The sequence below is a fragment of the Telmatherina bonti genome (assembly GCF_933228915.1).
Source record: "Telmatherina bonti genome assembly, chromosome: 1".
Taxonomy (NCBI): Eukaryota; Metazoa; Chordata; class Actinopteri; order Atheriniformes; family Telmatherinidae; genus Telmatherina; species Telmatherina bonti.
The window spans coordinates 5,349,623-5,369,705 of record NC_136619.1 but is presented as its reverse complement, the minus strand read 5'-3'; the positions used below and the strand labels follow the sequence as shown (position 1 = coordinate 5,369,705).

Below are 20,083 nucleotides of genomic sequence, written 5' to 3'. Positions count from 1 at the left end.
TGATGCGCCGCCATGATTTCCCTTTGTCTGAGCGCGGGCCCAGCCTGTGTGCGATGTCCACTGGGGTGAGGAGCTGTGCAGCGATGTCAGGACAGATTTCTCCAAAAAGGTTGAGCACTAACTGCTTAACATTTTTGTACATTCCGCTATTCCAGACACTCCCAGATTCCATCTTCTTCTGTAAGTCCATTTCATCCACTTTTTCTTTGAGTGCAGCATTCTCCTTTTGCAATGTAATGACCCTCGTGTCGATGTTATCCATTTTTTCCACAACAGCATCCATGTGCTTGGCCATGGAGTCCAGAGAGTCAACTACGCCCGTAATAGAGTTGCAGTTTTCCTCCTGGATGACCAAGCTCCTCACCCTGTTTCTAAGGGAGAGCCCGGCCACCCTGCGGAGGAAACTCATTTCAGCTGCCTGTATACGAGATCTCGTTCTTTCGGTCACAACCCACAGCTCATGACCATAGGTGAGGGTAAGGAACGTAGATCGACTGGTAAATTGAGAGCTTCACCTTCTGGCTCAGCTCCTTCTTCACCATGACAGACCGGCGCAGAGTCCGCATTACTGCAGACGCCACACCGATCCGTCTGTCGATCTCACACTCCATCCTTCCCTCACTCGTGAACAAGACCCCGAGATATTTAAACTCCTCCACTTGAGGCAGGATCTCACTCCCGACCCGGAGAGGGCAATCCACTCTATTCCGGCTGAGGACCATTGTCTCAGATTTGGAGGTGCTGATTCTCATCCCAGCCGCTACACACTCGGCAGCGAATCGCTCAAGTGAGAGCTGGAGATCATGACCAGATGAAGCCAACAGGACCATGTCATCTGCAAAAAGCAGGGACCCAATCCTGAGGCCACCAAGCCGGATCACCTCCGCACCTTGGCTGCGCCTAGAAATTCTGTCCATATAAGTTATGAACAGAATCGGTGATAAAGGGCAGCCTTGGCGGAGTCCAACCCTCACCGGAAACTAATCCGACTTACTACCGGCAATGCAGACCAAGTTCTGACACCTGTCGTACAGGGACCGGAGGGCTCGCACAAGGGGGTCCAGTACCCCATACTCCCGGAGTACCCCCTACAGGAGCCCCCGGGGGACACGGTTGAACGCCTTCTCCAGGTCCACAATGCAAATGTAGACTGGTTGGGCAAACTCCCGTGCCCCCTCCAGGACCCCAAAGTGGGTATAGAGCTGGTCCACTGTTCCGCGACCAGGACGAAAATCACACTGCTCCTCCTCAATCCGAGATTTGACTATCCAATGGACCCTCCTCTCCAGGACCCCTGAATAGACCTTACCAGGGAGGCTGAGGAGCGTAATTTCCCCTGTAATTGGAACACACCCTCTGGTCCCCCTTCTTAAAAAGGGGGACCACCACCCCAGTCTGCCAATCCAGCGGCACTGCCCCGATGTCCATGCGATGCTGCAGAGGCGTGTCAGCCAGGAGAGCCCCATAGCATCCAGAGCCTTAAGGAACTCCGGGCGGATCTCGTCCACCCCCGGGGCCTTGCCACCAAGGAGCTTTTTGACCACCTCAGTGACTTCAGCCCCAGAGATAGGAGAGTCCACCCCTGAGTCCTCCAGTTCTGCTTCCTCATTGGAAGACGTGTTGGTAGGATTGAGGAGGTCTTTGAAGTATTCCTTCCACCGACCCACAATGTCCCGAGTTAAGGGCAGCAGCTCCCCATCTCCACTGTACACAGTGTTGACGGAGCACTGCTTCCCCCTCCTGAGCCACCGGATGGTGGACCAGAATCGCCTCAAAGCCGTCTGGAAGTCTTTCACCATGGCCTCGCCGAACTTCTCCCATGCTCGAGTTTTTGACTTGGCGACAGCCGAAGCCGCATACCGCTTAGCTTGTCTGTACCCATCAGCTGCCTCCGGAGTACCACAGGCCAAGAAGGCCCGATAGGACTCCTTCTTCAGCTTGACGGCATCCCTCACTGCTGCTGTCCACCAACGAGTCCTGGGATTACCGCCACGACAGACACCAACGACCTTACAGCCCCAGCTCCGGCCGGCCGCCTCAGCAATAGAGGCACGGAACACAGCCCATTTGGACTCAATGTCCCCTGCCTCACTCAGGACATGGTTGAAGCTCTGCTGAAGGTGGGAGTTGAAGCTCGCTCTGATGGGGGACTCAGCCAGACGTTCCCAGCAGACCCTCACAACACGTTTGGGCCTGCCAGATCTGACCGGCTTCCTCCCCTACCATCTGAGCCATCTCACCACCAGGTGGTGATCAGTTGACAGCTCCACCCGCCTCTTTACCCGAGTGTCCAAGGCATGTGGCCGCAGGTCCGACGATTCGACTACAAAATCCATCATTGAACTGCGGCCCAGGGAATCCTGATGCCAGGTGTACATATGGACACTCTTATGTTGGAACATGGTGTTTGTTATGGACAATCCATGACGAGCACAGAAGTCCAATAACAAAACACCATTTGGGTTCAGAGGGGGGGGACCATGCCTCCCAATCACTCCCCTCCAGGTCTCATTGTCATTGCCCACGTGAGCATTGAAGTCCCCCAGCAGAACAATGGAGTCCCCAGAAGGAGCACCCTCCAGCACTCCCTCCAAGGACCCCAGAAAGGGTGGGTACTCTGAACTGCTGTTCGGCACATAAGCACAGACAACAGTCAGGACCCGTCCCCCCACGGGGGAGGGGGGACGGGAGGGAAACTACCCTTTCATCCACCGGGGTAAACCCCAACGTGCAGGCACCAAGCTGGGGGCTGATGAGAATGCCCACACCTGCTCAGCGCCTCTCACCATGAGGAACGCCAGAGTGGAAGAAAGTCCAGCCCTTCTCGAGGGTACTGGTTCCAGAGCCCAAGCCATGCGTCGAGGTGAGTCCAACTATATCTAGCCGGAACCGCTCAACCTCGTGCACAAGCTCAGGCTCCTTCCCCACCAGAGAGGTGACGTTCCACGTCCCTAGAGCCAGCTTCTGCAGCCGGGGATCGGACCGCCAGGGTCCCCGCCCCTTGCTGCCGCCCAGCTCACACTGCACCCGACCTCTATGGCTCCTCCCGCAGATGGTGAGCCCACGGGAGGTGGGGACCATGTAACCCTTTCGGGCTGAGCCCGACCGGGCCCCATGGGCGAAGGCCCGTCAACCAGACGCTCGCTCTCGTACCCCACCTCCATGCCTGGCTCCAGAGGGGGGTCCCGGTAACCCACGTTCGGGCAAAGGAACATTTATGCACAGGTTGTTCGTCGTCATAGGGGTCGATGAGCCGTGCTTGGTCTGGTCCCTCCCCTAGACACCTGTTTGCCATGGGTGACCCTACCAGGGGCATAAAGCCCCAGACAACATAGCTGCTAGGATCTTCGGGACACACAAACCCCTCCACCACGATAAGGTGATGGCTCAGGGAGGGGTTGGAGGAACACATTTCACCAAAACTGAGACCATTGCTAAACCGATTTATCCCACGTCCTCATTACCAATACTGGCCAAAATATTTAAAGAAATCAATAAAATTAAGTTTCCAAATTAAACTTCATTTAGAAGAAAAACATTACTACTTAAAAAAAGGTGACCTGGTTAAAACTTATGATGAAGGAGGAAGAAAAGCTATAGATTTTGATATGATGAATGGTGTTCTAAAAATAAAATGGCTGCAATCCTTGATTAAGAACGGGAACCAAATGTGATACCCTCACTTGTGTTTAACCAGGTGGGGGGGGCATTGATTTTCTTTTAAAATGTAACTTTGACATACCTAAGCTTCCGATTAAACTCTGCCTTCCACCAACAGACCATGCTGTTCTAGAAACTTATTTTTAAGCATAATTTCAATCCACATAACATCCTGTTTCGGAACAATAGAGTTACTTTAAGCCACAGGAAATCTGTTACTTTACAGCTTTTACATGTCTGTCAATACAGTGTGGGGAGTTTCTCTGAGAAACCTCATTATAGAAATCAGCTTCTTGGATAGTAAATGCACTAACACTTTTTTGAAGTACCATTTGAGCAGTTATTTGTATCCAGGGAAAGCGAAATCCTCTTTCACCCTGAACGAACACGAGAGAAACGTTTATCCCATTAGAACCAAATTTCTAAGATTTCCATTTTCTCCCAAATATAAATTGATACATTTCAAATGCATTTAGGGAATTTACCCCTCAAACAATTTAATAAACAATAAAGTTAAGATAGAAGTCGAAAACTGTCATCTAAGGAAACAACAGAACATCTGTTTTTCAGTTGCCCTCATGTTAACCCCATCTGGAAGTCATTGGCTGACCATCTGAAATCCAAATCCATAAGCATAGAGAAAGATACATTTTCATATATCAATATAAAGCTCGGTTTGCTCACAAAGGACAAAAACATTAGTTTTTAATTAACAACTTGATACTACATTCACAAGTGTCCTTTTAGCGAAATTCCCCCAGTAATTCAAGCTTTAATAAGAGAAATAACTTTGTTTAAACAATGTATTACATGAATGTCAAACTGTCCTCAGGCAAACAAACTGAGGGAACTGATAAACAAATATGACTAATTTTAGTCCACAATTAACCTTACTCAATTTAAGTGTCTTGCATTGTTTTGTCCTCGATGAGTTGCATTTATTGAATATTACTTTTTTCCTCTTCACTCTTCTTGTTCTTATCTGCATATATATATATATATATATATATATATATATATATATATATATATATATATATATATATATATATATATATATATATATATATTTTTTTTTTTTTAATTTATTTTTTTTTTTTTTTAATTAATTTATTTTTTTTGTTTTGTTTTTGTTTTATGTGTTTGTTAATTTTTATTTTTTACATCTTCTTTTATTTATGTGTAATTAAATCTGTTACATATAGTGTAGTTCATGTTTTGTTAATTTGTTACTTCAGGACTATGATTATTCAATGTGGGACTCTCGGGCAAGAAAAAGTTAAACTAAGGTGCTTGTTCCAGCCACTGATTGTGATGACAGTGAGGACTTGAAAGGTAAACCATCACACAGAGAAAGCACACCTTCTTTTGGACAATTTTTTGCCACCATGACCTTCCCTTCTTTTGACTCTTGGGGACCATCATAAATGGTTACTCAGTTCAGCTTCCTAACTCTTTTGTACATGACAGTTCTTTGTAAAGGCCCTAAGTGTATTTTTCTCTCTTTGTCATGCACTTTCTCTGAAAATTGTTATATTCTTTAATAAAGTTTTATAAAAAGAAAAAATAACTTTTCTAAAACAAGGAAATCTGGTACTTTTTCCAACTTTCTTATTATGTGAACTTCATGGACATAAAATATCTTTTTAAAACCAATTTAGATAACCAGACAAAACCGATTTTAATTTCTTTATGGGTGATTTTATTGTTTTATCAGTCTGATGTCTCGTAATACATTTAGCCGTCCTTGTTATGCATCTGTTCTGTGAAAGACAAAATTGCCATAAAGCATCTGCCTCTTTTACCAATGACCCTGAACGCAACGCATCAACAGATGGATACGTTTTGCGCATGCTCACATCTTGAACAGTCTCAGCAGTCGGAAGAGAGTTGTCCTTTAAGAGCTGTAAATGTGGATTTTATGCCGTACTGATGTATGTTTTTAGCATGTATAAATGAACATATGTTGGAGGAATCGGACACCGTCCATGTGTTTCAGAGAGCTGTAGCCGCCATCTCCGGTGGGAAGAAAAGGGAATATGTCGACAAATAAAACAAAGAAGGTCAAAATGGCTACTAAATCCTGTCCTGAATGCGACCAACAGGTGAGAGGAGACCTATCTGTCTCGTAATCACGTTGTTTATTTACATGTCGGGAAGTAAATCAGTGGCAACGGGAGGTGGGTCCAGGCGAGAGCACGTGCCGTGGTTAAAGGCTGAGCAAGCTCATTAGTTTGACGAGATGAAAACAGCTGTGTCTCAATTCAGGGTCTGCACACTTCCAGGTGTGAAGACTACCTGTACGTAGGCTACAAAGTGCTCCACGTCGTCTGCACACACCAAAGTTTGCTTGTTTGTCGATGAAATGAGACGGCCTATCTAGTGTTGGAGAATTACCCATAGTGCTCTGTTTCCTAGCAGTTACATACGCCAAGTTTATCTAATTACTGACCCCATTCTTCCACAAAAAAAAACCAAAAAAAAAACCCGAAAACATTTTAAAAATGACATAAAATGGTGCCGGTAATTTTAATTGGATTTATTGTAATTTTCTTTGTAATTAAATGAGCAACACGAGGAGGAGGCGGTTTAGACGAGCTCTCCTCTGGCTGACAGCTCATCCTGGCAATCTGACGTTAACTTCAGTGGAAAATAATCATGGTTAGACACATATACAGTCATCCTCTTATGTATTCATACCCTCCCATTAAAGAAGGACAAAAACTGCTGCCTGGGAAATAGGATGACATTATTACATTACTTTTCTAATTCCAGTTCAATAGAAAGATTTTTTTTAAAAAGCAGACAAATATGGTCAAATAATATCAGTTGTAAACTAATATTTAATTGAACAATCCTTTGATGTTTCCACTCCAGTCAGGTGTTTTATGTTCCTCCCAGTCAGACTTCTGCACCAGTTGACAGGTATTTTGTCCCACTGGTTATCAGAAAAGAGCTCTGATTTCTCCTGTTTGTTTCTTTCACCCAATTAAATGACAAAACATTCTTATGTCATTAAATCATAATTAAGGACATTTTTAGTTATTGTTCCTTTTTTCAGTCTCCAGTAATTTGAGTGATTGTCATAAATCCAGCCTTTTCTTTAATGAAAGGGGACGAAGACAATTGAGGTCAACTGTATTTAAAATTATTCGTGGTTATAGGACACAATGCCACTGTCCTCCCAGCTTGTCTGCTGGGTGTATGTACAAGTATATCTCAGAAAATTAGAGTATTATGAAAAAGTTCAATATTTTTGTCACTTATTTCAGAATGTGAAACCCATATATTATATAGATTAATTACACATAGAGTGACACATTTCAAATTTCTAATCCTTGAAATTTTGAATGCAGTGTCTCAGGAAATTAGAATATTGACTTTCAATCTTGAAAAGTCATGGTGTCACAGCCTAATCAAATAATTAACCCAAAATACCTGCAAAGGTATCCTAAACCTTTAAATGGTCTCTCACCTGGGTCAGACGGCGACACAATCATGGGGAAGATTGCTGACCTGACAGATGTCCAGAAGACGATCATTGACCCTCCACAAGGAGGGAAAGCCATAAAAGTTCATTCTGAAGAAGCTGCTTGTTCACAGAGTGCTGGATCCAAGCATATTAATGGCAAATTGAGTGGAAGGAAAATGTGCACCAGCAAAAGGCAGAACTGCTGCCTTGAGAGGATTGTCAAGCAACATCCATTCAAGAATCTGGGGAGCTTCACAAGGAGTGGACTGAAGCTGGACTCAGCACATCAGGAGCCGCTACGAACAGACGAATCCTAGACATGGACTACAGATGTCCCATTCCTCGTGTTAAGCCACTCCTTAATCAGAGACACCGACAGAAGCATCTCACCTGGGCTAAGGAGAAAAAGGACTGGACTGGTTCTCAGATGGAAGCAGATTCTGCATTTCATTTGGAAACCAAGGTCCCAGAGTCTGGAGGAAGAGTGGAGAGGCCCAGAATCCATGTTGCTGGAAGTCCAGAGTGAAGTTTCCACAGTCAGTGATGGTTTGGGGAGCCATGTCATCTGCTGGTGTTGCTCCATTGTGTTTTCTGAAGGTCACAGTCAACACAGCATCTAGCAGGACATTTTAGAGCACTTCATGCTTCCTTCTGCTGACAAGCTTTATGGCACAGGTGTCAACCTCCAGTCCTCGAGAGCCGGTATCCTGCAGGTTTTTGTTGTCTCCATGCTCCAACACGCCTGACTGAAACTTAAAAACAGGTTGACAAGAAGCTGCTGCATGCATTTGATTTGAATCAGCTGTGTTGGTGGAGGGAAACAACAAAAGCCTGCCGGATACCGGCCCTCGAGGACTGGAGTTTGACACCCCTGGAGATGCAGATTTAATTTCCCAGCAGGACTTTGCACCTGCCTATACTGCCAAAGGTACCAAAAGCTTCTTGAATGACCACGGTGTTACTGTGCTTGATTGACCAACAAACCCACCTGATCTGACAATCTGTGGGGTATTGTCAAGAGGAAGATGAGAGACACCAGACCCAACTAGATGACCTGAAGGCTGCTATCAAAGCAACCTGGGCTTCCATTACACCTGAGCAGCACCACTTGCTGATTGCTTCCATTGCCACGCTACATTGATGCAGTAATTCATGCAAAAGGAGGCCCAACTAAGTACTGAGTGCATGGAAATACTTTTCAGAAGCCTGACATTTCTGTTGAAAATATCCTTTTTTTCATTGATCTTATGTAATATTCTAATATTCTGAGATGTACCTGTGTATAAAAATAAATCAATAAATAAACAGTCTCACTGGTGTGGTACCTACACCGGCGCTCTGCTGCTTATTCTTTTCTACCAGTCGTGCAATGAATTCTGGGATGAGAGAGGGCGCATAGGATGCATCGCTTGGAGCCTTTGTTTCAAGCTAATCTGGAGCCAAACGAAGTGCGGATTGGAAGGGTGGATTTGGAGGAGCCTTTGAACTCGACAGCACTTGGCACGCCACTATGAAGCATGCAGCTAACGAATCTGCCGTGGATGTGTGCAGACCCTGAATTGAGACACAGCATATGTCACAGATACAGTCAGCCATCAGAAAAAACAATCACCACAACGGTTTGGTCTGACCAATATCTCAACTAGTCGAGTATAGATAAATCAGCTGAGAGGTGAAGTTGATTATTTGGTGATCATTTTTAATATGCAGAGGAAAATTTTGATACTTTTTATCAGGAATGTTTGGTGGATCATTTCTGTGATGGAAGAAGATCCTCATTAAAAATCTGATAAAAAGGCAGTTTTTTTATTTTTTGAAACATCTGGAAGGAAAATGCTCCACTGAGCATGTCCAGAACTGCTAAAGATGGCCAGTTATGCTCCTCATGCTGGCTTCCAGCTGCTGCTTACAGGTGTTTCGCATCCAGGTGTGCAATCTGAGCAGGTGTGGACATCCAGGTATGTGTTCAGAAGCACTTGTAGCAGGACTCTGCAATATGGAAAGGCATTTTATTCATAACTAAAAAAAATAAATTTATTTCTAAACGTATTAACTAATAACAGACAAATATAATATGACCATGAAATTATAAAATGAGGAAACATTGTGAAATATAATTCAATATTTTTAAATGTTACATTTATTTTTTTATTATCAAATGTTACATGAATTTTATTTTCCCTGTATCATACATTTTAAAAATATTATTTAATTTGTCAAAATTTCATTTGTTCTCTCCCTGAGCCGTCACCTTATCGTGGTGGAGGGGTTTGTGCGTCCCGAAGATCCTAGCAGCTATGTTGTCGGGGGCTTTATGCCCCTGGTAGGGTCACCCATGGCAAACAGGTGTCTAGGGGAGGGACCAGACCAAGCATGCATTACCAAGTTCTGCTGGGGGACTTCAATGCTCACGTGGGCAATGACAGTGAGACCTGGAGGGGAGTGATTGGGAGGCATGGTCCCCCCCCTCTGAACCCAAATGGTGTTTTGTTGTTGGACTTCTGTGCTCGTCATGGATTGTCTATAACGAACACCATGTTCCAGCATAAGAGTGTCCATATGTACACCTGGCATCAGGATTCCCTGGGCTGCAGTTCAATGATCGACTTTGTAGTCGTATCGTCGGACCTGCGGCCACATGCCTTGGACACTCGGGTGAAGAGGGGGGCGGAGCTGTCAACTGATCACCACCTGGTGGTGAGTTGGCTCAGATGGTGGGGGAGGAAGCCGGTCAGAGCTGGCAGGCCCAAACGTGTTGTGAGGGTCTGCTGGGAACGTCTGGCTGAGTCCCCTGTTAGAGCGAGCTTCAACTCCCACCTTCAGCAGAGCTTCGAACATGTCCCGGGTGAGGCGGGGGACATTAAGTCCGAATGGGCTGTGTTCCCTGCCTCTATTGCTGAGGCGGCCAGCCGGAGCTGTGGCTGCAAGGTCGTTGGTTTGCCCAACCAGTCTACATGTGCTTTGTGGACCTGGAGAAGGCATTCGACCGTGTCCCCCGGGGGCTCCTGTGGGGGGTACTCCGGGAGTATGGGGTACCGGACCCCCTTGTGCGAGCTGTCCGGTCCCTGTACGACAGGTGTCAGAGCTTGGTCCGCATTGCCGGTAGTAAGTCGGATTCGTTTCCGGTGTGAGTTGGACTCCGCCAAGGCTGCCCTTTATCACCGATTCTGTTCATAACTTATATGGACAGAATTTCTAGGCGCAGCCGAGGGGTTGAGGGGATCCGACTTGGTGGCCTCAGGATTGGGTCCCTGCTTTTTGCGGATGACGTGGTCCTGTTGGCTTCGTCTCATCGTGATCTCCAGCTCTCACTTGAGCGATTCGCGGCCGAGTGTGTAGCGGCTGGGATGAGAATCAGCACCTCAAAATCTGAGACCATGGTCCTCAGCCGGAATAGGGTGGATTGCCCTCTCCGGGTCGGGAGTCAGGTCCTGCCTCAAGTGGAGGAGTTTAAATATCTCGGGGTCTTGTTCACGAGTGAGGGAAGGATGGAGCGTGAGTTCGACAGACGGATCGGTGCGGCGTCTGCAGTAATGCGGGCTCTGCGCCGGTCTGTCGTGGTGAAGAAGGAGCTGAGCCAGAAGGCGAAGCTCTCGATTTACCAGTCGATCTACGTTCCTACCCTCACCTATGGTCATGAGCTGTGGGTCGTGACCGAAAGAACGAGATCTCGTATACAGGCGGCTGAAATGAGTTTCCTCCGCAGGGTGGCCGGGCTCTCCCTTAGAGATAGGGTGAGGAGCTCAGTCATCCGGGAGGGGCTCAGAGTAGAGCCGCTGCTCCTTCGCATCGAGAGGAACCAGTTGAGGTGGCTCGGGCATCTGGTCAGGATGCCTCCTGGACGCCTCCCTGGTGAGGTGTTCCAGGCACGTCCCTCGGGGAGGAGACCCCGGGGAAGACCCAGGACACGCTGGAGGGATTACATCTCTCGGCTGGCCTGGGAACGCCTCGGGACCTCTGCCTGTCAATCCTTGCAGGGATTTCTTCTTTTCCTTGACACACCGGTCATTGCCATTCCTTTTGATGGCTTATGTTGTGTTCAATTTGACTCCGAGATCAGAACTGAGAATGACTTCATAACCAAGTTGAGACCAACCGACAACCTCCGGCGGTTAAAAATGAAGGCTCTGCGGAAATGCTAAAAATTGCGGTTCCACCCTCATCCACTAGGGGCTCAACAGAGCAAATCCCCATAGACTCTCATGTTTTTGAGACCTATTAAACCATTTCAGGTTTAATAGGTCAGGTTTACCTTCATGACAACTGTGGGGGGAGTGAAATTTTTTTCTAAGCCTGAATTTAGAAGTAATTTCATCTCAAAATTCGGCATAATTAGGGGCATGTCCCTTTGATTGACAGGTAACTGAAATCCTGCTTCAAGAAGGAGGAATGTACAACCACTGCAATTTTTAGCCGTTTAATGGCGTGACTTAGCTTTAGCCTGCTTACCTCTGTTGGCTGGTTAGCTCCTGTTAGGTCCGGGTTAGCTCAGATAGCTCTTAGCTACAGGCAGGCTGGAGTTTGCTTGATCAAATCAAATCAAAGATACTTTATTCATTCCCGAGGGGAAATTCAGAGTTCAAGCCAGCTCGTCCAAGGTCAGACATTCAGTCATGACTAAAGAGCAATACAGTACCGAGCCTAAGCTTAGGCCATGCAGCTAGTATACCAGCCCTGCCTTACAATAGATAAGAACAGAGATACATTAGGATCATAGGGGGTCGAGGGCAAAAAAGGTCATGTTAACTCCGGGCCGCGCCAGGAAGACGCGGTCCGAAAATACAGAGAAAAAAAACCTCATACACTGAAGCACAAACTAAACAAGACACACAAAGTCCAGGAAGGTGGTGAGTCATGTGGGAGGGGACTGGGGGTGGATGAGGAGGGGGACAGAGCATCTATGAACATGTCTCAGGGGGGGTTGCGCCGGCCCAAGGCCGCTGGGAAACCGAATCCAGATATCAATAGATAGATGTCAATCATCCACCCCAACGCTCACAGCCCCCCTCTCAGCTCTACCTTTTTTTGTATTATCCGGGAGAGACAACACATGTGACGCTGTCAAAATGGCAACTGTGAGAACTGCCCAACAAGCTTCAGTTCAGCTCTTCAGAAACTTACAGGTGACATCAGGGTTCTGTTGCTAAAATATATATATGTGAATAATTCAGGCTATGACACCAGTGTAAAATCAGCTGATCAATATAATATACTAAGAATATTGTTTATATTTCTACAGTAGTGTTCTTTTATCAGTTGTAATTTAAAGCATTGCTGTGATTGATCAGGTCTCCGTTTGTTGTTGAAAGTTTTCGTAGCTGTAAACTACCATATTTTTCGGGCCATAACGCATACTTACAAGCCACACATTTTCGCAAAAATCGGCGGTGTGCCTTTTAACCTGGTGCGCCTTATGTGTGCTGAATCCCAAAATCTGTAGAAATATTGTCATGCCATTTTAGTAAGCGCTCTGCCTGATTGACTGTAAGGCCATTTCCCACTATCCAGGGGCGTAATACAAGGAGAAAATAAAAGAGTGGTTAAGAGAGGTGTATGTATGTGCCGGAGGAGTTTGGGCGGGGGAGTGGTGCTGTTCAGGGGACCTGGGTCTGGGCTGGCCTGGCAGGGGTGGGACTGCTGCTGGCCCTGGGTGGTGCTGGATCGGCTGCATGTGTGAAGTGGTGGGGGGGCATTGACAGGGGTGGGGGGTAGTTGTGGGGCCCTGATCGGGGCCCTCCTATCCCCTGCTCCCCCGGGGGTATCTCACAGGGGACACGTTGGGAAAGAAAGGTGAGGGCGTGCATGAGCCAATGGATGAAGTGGTGAATGAATGTTAGGGTAGAGAGGGGGGGTGGGGGGATCAGGGTGAAAGAATTTAGGAAAGTGGATGGCCGCTGGGATAGGAGGAAGTGGGGGTGTAAGCAGATGGGTGGGGGTGTGTATGTGGGGTTATGTTGGTGGTATGGGGAAGTGATGGGGTGGGTGTACAATGAGGAGTGTGAATGTGGATAGAGGGGTGTAGGGAGGTATGTGTGTGTGTAGAGTGGGGTATGCGTGTATGGAAGAATGGGTGATTATAGAGGGAGCAGGGATGTGTGTGTGAGGGGGTGTGTGTGTATAAAGAACGGGGGTAGGAGAGTGTGAGTTTGAGCGTGTGTAAGAGAATGGGTGGATAGGGTGTGTTTAAGGAGGAAGTGTGGATGCGTGTGGGTGGGGGTAGGTGGGTGGGTGTATGTGTGCGTGTGTGTGTGTGTGTGCGTGTGTGTGTGTGTGTGTGCGTGGGTGCGTGGAGGGTCTTGGTGCTCGGGGAGCGCTGTTGGTGCACTGGGGCGCGGCCTGGCTGCCGCTCGGTGGCGGTCTGGGGATCCCGGCCCTCCGTCGGTGTGGGCTGGGCCCTCTGCCTGCGGGGGTGGGGGGTTGCTTCTGGGCTCTTGGGGCCGTGGGGCCCGCGCTCTGTCTGCCCTGGGTGGCCGGTGCCCAGCGGGGCCGGTCCTCGCTGGTCCGGGCCTGCTGGGGCCTGTTCCCCCTGACTGCGGGGGACTCTGGCTGGGACCCCCCTCTGCTGCCTCCTGGGTCGGCGCATGGCTGGCTCCGGGGTGGGGCGGTTGGGGTCTGCGCCTGGGGGAGGCTGCCGATGGCCCGGGTCTCGGGGGTACTCCTGGCGTGCCTCTTGCCTTTGTGTGGGAGGGGTCACACTGGCATGATCTTCTCTGAACACGTTCCACTCTGCATGTTCTGCATGTGACACAGTCACCGAGTCGTCTGCAGGTTTATTCACTAACAGCAGCTAGTTTTCTCATTTCTGTTTGTTTCTCATTTATATTTAACTTTTTAGATTCATAGTTTAGTTACTATGATCTAAAGTTGGCTTGTATGTGTATGTATATGTGTTAATACTGGCAAGTGCGTATATGTTTGTACGTATGTATGTGTGTATGTGTGTGCATAGAGGTGTGTGTGTATATGTATATGTGTACATATGTATATATATGTGTATATATGTATATTATGTGTGTATACGTGTGTGTATATGTATGTGTATGTATGCGTGTGTATGTGTGTGTATATGTATGTGTGTGCCTGAATGTGTATATGTATACATCTGTAGGTCGTTTTCTTTCTTTTTGTTTTTGGGTTATTTTTTAGTTGGTTTTTTTTCTCTCCCTTTTCTCTCCCTTTATCTCTTTCACTTTTCTTATGAGGTGTTTTTTCTCCTTTCTCTTTCTGTCTTTCGTCTGTCCTCTCTGGTCCAGCAGTACAAACTCTACAATTCAAACAACAATACAAAATAAATATAGAAATAAAATAAAAATTCAGAAAGTCATGGGGATCATTATATCTATAAAGCTTCCCTTGGCAGAGAAAATTTGCTCAGCAGAACACAGCATCCAGACCATCATTCTGCTTGCCTAAATGCTGGACAAGACAAAAAAAAAAAAAAAAAGAAAAAAAAAGTGAAGTGTATGTAAAGAGACCAAATGTTTTTTCACGCATCACCGTTTCCTCTCTTGCTGTCTTCAGTTCTGAATCGAGCGTCACTGGCAGTGCAGCGCTGTGCTGTGAACTCCTCCCACATCCGCTTTGGTTTCATTCAGCCTCTGTTCTCGCTAAATTTTTGTATAAACGCACACGTAGTTTGGCGAGTTAAACACTGTAAAATCCCTTACCATAGCAACGCATTAATCAGCTGGTTCAAATCAGCCGTCTTTCTACAGGCGAATGAGAAAAACACGCTGTAGCTTGACAGCAGCTGTTTGGCATGAAACGTACATCGAGGCCAATGTAAATAGTTCCTATATAAGCGGTAAAAGCAGATTAAACAACTTGGAACCGTGCAATGCACAACACGGAGTCAAGAACACTACAACGCGCATGTTGTTTAAAAATACTGGATAATTGTGTTAAATAATCGAGATCTCAATTTCAGTCAAAATAATCGTGATTATAATTTTTGCCATGATTGAGCAGCCCTACAATAAATATGCTGTTACTCCAAGTCCAGACTAAAGAGAGACTTCTACTTTAATCAGAATTCAAAAATCCCTCCAACAGAAAGGAAATACTACTCAAAAACAAAGCAAACCTACTACAATCATAGCAAAAATATATATGGCCAAATTTTTTTACATCAACTCAGAAGATCCTCTGCTGTCTGTGTTATTACACTGAACCTCTAGTCATCCCATAACTATAAATGACCAGTTTGGGAAATTTTATTCAAATCTTTACACATCTCAGGTCTCTATGGGACCATTTGAGTTTCAGGCATGTTTTGACCTTCTGGTAATTCCAAAGATATGCTCAAAGGACCAAATTCAAGGTGTGAATTTGCATTTGCCAACTCTTTGGCAAATAATCCCTCCAGCGTGTCCTGGGTCTTCCCTGGAGTCTCCTCCCAGAGGGACGTGCCTGGAACACCTCACCAGGGAGGTCCAGGAGGCATCCTGACGAGATACCTGAGCCACCTCAACTGGTTCCTCTCAATGACCAAGTTCCTCACCCTATCTCTAAGGGAGAGCCCGGCCACCCTGCGGAGGAAACTCATTTCTGCTGCCTGTATACAAGATCTTTCTTTCGGTCACGACCTGCACATGAGCACATGACTATAGGTGAGGGTAGAAACATAGATTGACTGGTAAATCGAGAGCTTCACCTTATGACTCATCTCGTTGTTCAACACGACAGACCGGTGCAGAGTCTGCATTACTGCAGACACCGCACCGATCCGTCTGTCGATCTCACGCTCCATCCTTCCCTCACTTGTGGACAAGAACTTGAGATATTTAAACTCCTCCACTTGAGGCAGGACCTGACTCCCGACCCGGAGAGGGCAATCCACCCTATTCCGGCTGAGGACCATGGTCTCAGATTTGGAGGTGCTGATTCCCATTCCACCCGCTTCACACTGCGAATCGCTCAAGCAAGAGCTGGAGATCACGACCAGATGACGCCAAAAGGACTAGCAGAGACCGAATCCTGAGGTCACCAAACCGGATCCCCTCAACACCTCGGCTGTGCCTAGAAATTCTGTCCATATAAGTTATGAACAGAATCGGTGATAAAGGGCAGCCTTGGCGGAGTCCAACTCTCACCGGAAATTAATCCGACTAGCAATGCGGGCCAAACTCTGACACCTGTCGTACAGAGATCGGCCAGCCCATACAATGGGGTCCGGTACTTCATACTCCCGGCGTACCCCACACGGTGTCCCCAGGGAACATAGTCCAATGTCTTCTCCAGGTCCACAAAGCACATGTAGACTGGTTGGGCAAACTCCCATGTCCCTTCCAGGACCCCAAAGAAGGTATAGAGCTGGTCCACTGTTCCGCGACCCGGACGAAAACCACACTCTCATTTCACAATTCCATGGGAATATATCTGTCTGTTATTAATTAAATTTGTGTTGATTACAAAAGTTTTATGTATTTTTTTTAAATTATGAATGAAATGGCTCTCCATACTGCAACAGTGCTTGGATCAGGTCTGACTGATATGGACAGACCAGTCCTGAACCTAAATGCAGAAGTTCATTGAATGAAGACATTCAGTCTACCATCATGTCCTGGTCCATATCTTGATCACATCATGATCCAGTCTGGTCCACTTTCTGATCTAGGGTCTCATTTATCACTGTTGCGTCCGCACAAAAACTCAGAAAAAATAGCAAAGTAATACAGTCTCACCGAGGCAGACACTGATGTGTCGGTGAGTGCAGGTGGAGAGTGTAAAAAAATATTTTGATAAGCACAGTAGTGATGTGACAAATAAAAGGAAGAGTTATGGCCAACCTGCATCTAAAGGGTGATGGGTGACAAATGCAAAATCAGATGAATAATTGATGAATGAAATTAGAAATTTCCTGATTAATTTGTGTTACGTTGTGTTCAAGATTTGAAACACGTTTAAAGAACTTGAAAGAAGCAGTGAATTTCGTGTTAGTGTTGAAGTTCCCCTTGGAAGGAGGTGTGGATCAGGGTCGCCGTTCTGAGGAAGAGGAGAGGCCAGGACGGAGATGGATGCTGTGCCTTTTCTCATGTTGCACATTTCCTCTGTGCTCTTAGTGCTGAAGCTCTTCATGTTTTATGTTTATAGATCCCTGTTGCCTGCAAGTCCTGCCCGTGTGGTTACGTGTTCATCAGCAGGAAGCTCCTCAATGCCAGGCTAAATGAATGTTCCTCTTCAGCCATTACAGGTAAATTGCCTTCACACACTCAGTAATTTGTAGGAAAACTGTCAGTTTTCCGGTGTTTTAATATTTGCTATATTTATTTAATGTAGTGAAGGTTCGGTAGAAACTGGAAAGAGAAAAACGCTTCAATGCCCCAAATTACAGAAACTTAACATATTTGTCTGGAGTTGATCTCGGACATCCAGCTCATAGTGAATAAAGATGTTTGGACTTTCTCCAGTCCAGACACAAACTGTTTATTCAGACACTGTATGATAAATCCACAATTATGCATTTTAACACTGTTATTTATCTCATTTTCATCACTATATCACCACTATCTTGCTAAGAGACCATTTTGCCATCATTGCCAAGAGACTCTTTTCACCTGGAAATGAAGGTGAAGGCATTTCCTGTCAAACTTTTCACCAATCAGAGAGCTTATATTGATGGTATTGTCTGATGTCCGATGAGGAGCAGCCAATCATAATGATGATGATGATAATGGTGATGATGGTGATGATGTCTGGTCTCAGACAGATGCCGCAGATAAAACTGCCACAATGTTGTATCTTTCTCCTTTCAGACATGTTGAACTTTAAGCGAAGAAGGACGGAGCGTATTCGTAAAGAGAGGATTGACTCCCCACTAACCAACGACATGGAGAACCGGAGAAGACCCCGCACCAACAGCCAATCAGATACCATCCGTAGGGGCCGGGGCAGACCAAAGACAGTGGGTCTGAAGAAGCAGGAAGAGGAGAAAGGTATGGGTTTTCCACACACTATGAACGTTGCAAACCCTCATTATCCAACTTTACAAGCAGCTGGAACTGGGAAGGATGTTGTTTCTGTAGAATAACCAGTACAGCTGACATGTGAGTACTTCCACAGAACCAGAATCTTCTGTGATTCTGGTTCTGTGGTTCTCCAAGTGGTGTCCACTGGTTGGTCAGATGATACTGGTCTCCAGTCTAGTACCACCTCGTCATACTGGAGACCAGTATGAGGAGGAGGTGGGATGTTTTACTTCTTCATGAAGCCTGTGTTGGTCTTTATTCTGTAGCTTCTGTGCTGATGAACTGATCAGATAAACTTTTTGCAGTGAATCTTTAGAAGCACCTGAAAAACTGTGGCCAGATGCTAATGTGTGGATCATTCTGTGTTGACAGAGAAACAGGAGAAGGAGGTGGATATTTACGCTGGTCTCTCCGATGAGAAGGCTTTTGTCTTTTCTGTGGCCTTGGCTGAGATCAACCGCAAGATCCTGGGACAGACGCTCATCTTATAGGTACAAGCCTGGACAAAACCAGGATGACTCAAGATGGCCAATCAAGTTTGAACTGAACTTTCATGTGCTTTACTTGCATCACAGGATAGCATACAGAAAACTAAACCACATCACGTGTTTGTCATCATGCACATTCATGCTGCAAAAACGTTTGCAGGGCAGAATGATCTGGTAGTTTGGTTTCTATTGTTCAGGTTTACATTGTTGACAGACACACGGAAAAATGTCATTTCCTGACTGTTCTGTTGACAGTACTCTCATCCATTTTGCATCATGAAGCTTCCTTTTTTTTTTTTTTTTTTTTTTTTTTTTTTACTTTAAGACCATGAATAAATAAAGAAATTCACTCTTCAAATAAATGTCACTTTCTGCTGCAGTAATTCAAATCAGGTCATATTTTTTCCCAGTAGAAAATAAACATGAAAATAAGACATTTTATAGCAGTAGTTATCATCGCTGTGTTAAAATCCTACCATACATGCATGCTGGCAAACCTTCTTTCTCCTGCTGAACGCCATAAACTAACGGCAACGGGCCCATTTTCATATCATTCACAGCGTGGCAGGAGACTTTAATGACACAACTCTAAAGACTGCACTCCTCAAGTCACCTCATGTAAAAGTTCCGGTAAGAGGGGAAAACGCCTTAGATCATGGGCAGTCTAATACTGAATACGGATAGAGAACTTCACCTCTCCCCCACCTCGTCAGACCATCTCTTTCTGTTGCTCATCCATATTTTAACTCCTCTCAGACGTAGATCTGGGCCCACCAGGAAAACTAACAACTAAGCAACACTGCTTCCAACACAGAGACTGGGACCAAAACACCAGGACATGGAAACATTCACAGGAAAAGGACTGGATGACATAATATTCTGTATGGAAATGTGTCTGTGGATAAGGGATTAGGTAATCTGGGTTCTTCCTGAAACCCTGGATGACCAGCCAGGGTTTGTCACTCCTCATAGCAACACTGCCTTCAGTTGGAACAATTGCAGAGCAATCCCAGCATGCTCCTTGTGGAGTACAGACATTCTGACGACCAACCTGGACCTCCCCCTCTCACATGTTCCAGGACTTTCTCACCAAAAGACCCCAGACTGTGTGGTCTTAGCCCCCATCTTTTCTCAACCCACATGCTGAGCACTGGTTCACAAGGTTGGGTGCCGAGTCCCATCCTGCACTGCCTCCACACCTACGACTGCCGTCCAGCACACAATAACGACATTATCATATTTGCTGATGACATCACAGTGGTCGGACTAACCTCATGGGAGAAAGGGCAACATGTAGAGAGTAGGTCCAGAGACTTGCAAGTTGGTGCTCAAACAACAATCAGAGATCATCATGGACAGAGGTTGTGCAGAGAGAGTCCACACATTCAGGTTCCTGGGAGCCCAGATCTCGGACAACTTGTCCCATTGTTGAACTGAAAACATCTCAGCTGTCATAAAGTAGGCACAGCAGCAGTTGCACTTCCTGAGAGTCCTCA

General features: G+C 46.1%; 1 protein-coding gene across 1 annotated transcript; it reads left to right on the top strand.

Moving 5' to 3' along the window:
• The first annotated feature begins 5,535 nt into the window (after nucleotides 1–5,535).
• cUnh16orf87 (chromosome Un C16orf87 homolog) lies at nucleotides 5,536–19,260 on the top strand. Its single transcript, XM_079245938.1, has 5 exons — nucleotides 5,536–5,765; nucleotides 17,225–17,324; nucleotides 17,887–18,066; nucleotides 18,472–18,590; nucleotides 19,148–19,260. The coding sequence occupies exons 1-4, from the start codon at nucleotides 5,700–5,702 to the stop codon at nucleotides 18,588–18,590; spliced, it is 465 nt and encodes a 154-aa protein (XP_079102064.1). The 5' UTR covers nucleotides 5,536–5,699; the 3' UTR covers nucleotides 19,148–19,260.
• The last annotated feature ends 823 nt before the right edge of the window (nucleotides 19,261–20,083 follow it).

What these genes read in the sequence shown, in the direction of transcription:
- cUnh16orf87 (XM_079245938.1), top strand. Translation starts at nt 5,700, where the DNA reads ATGTCGACAAATAAAACAAAGAAGGTCAAAATGGCTACTAAATCCTGT. An exon ending in TTCCTCTTCAGCCATTACAG is followed by an intron (nt 17,325 to 17,886) that starts GTAAATTGCCTT and finishes TTCTCCTTTCAG; the next exon opens with ACATGTTGAACTTTAAGCGA. An exon ending in GAAGCAGGAAGAGGAGAAAG is followed by an intron (nt 18,067 to 18,471) that starts GTATGGGTTTTC and finishes CTGTGTTGACAG; the next exon opens with AGAAACAGGAGAAGGAGGTG.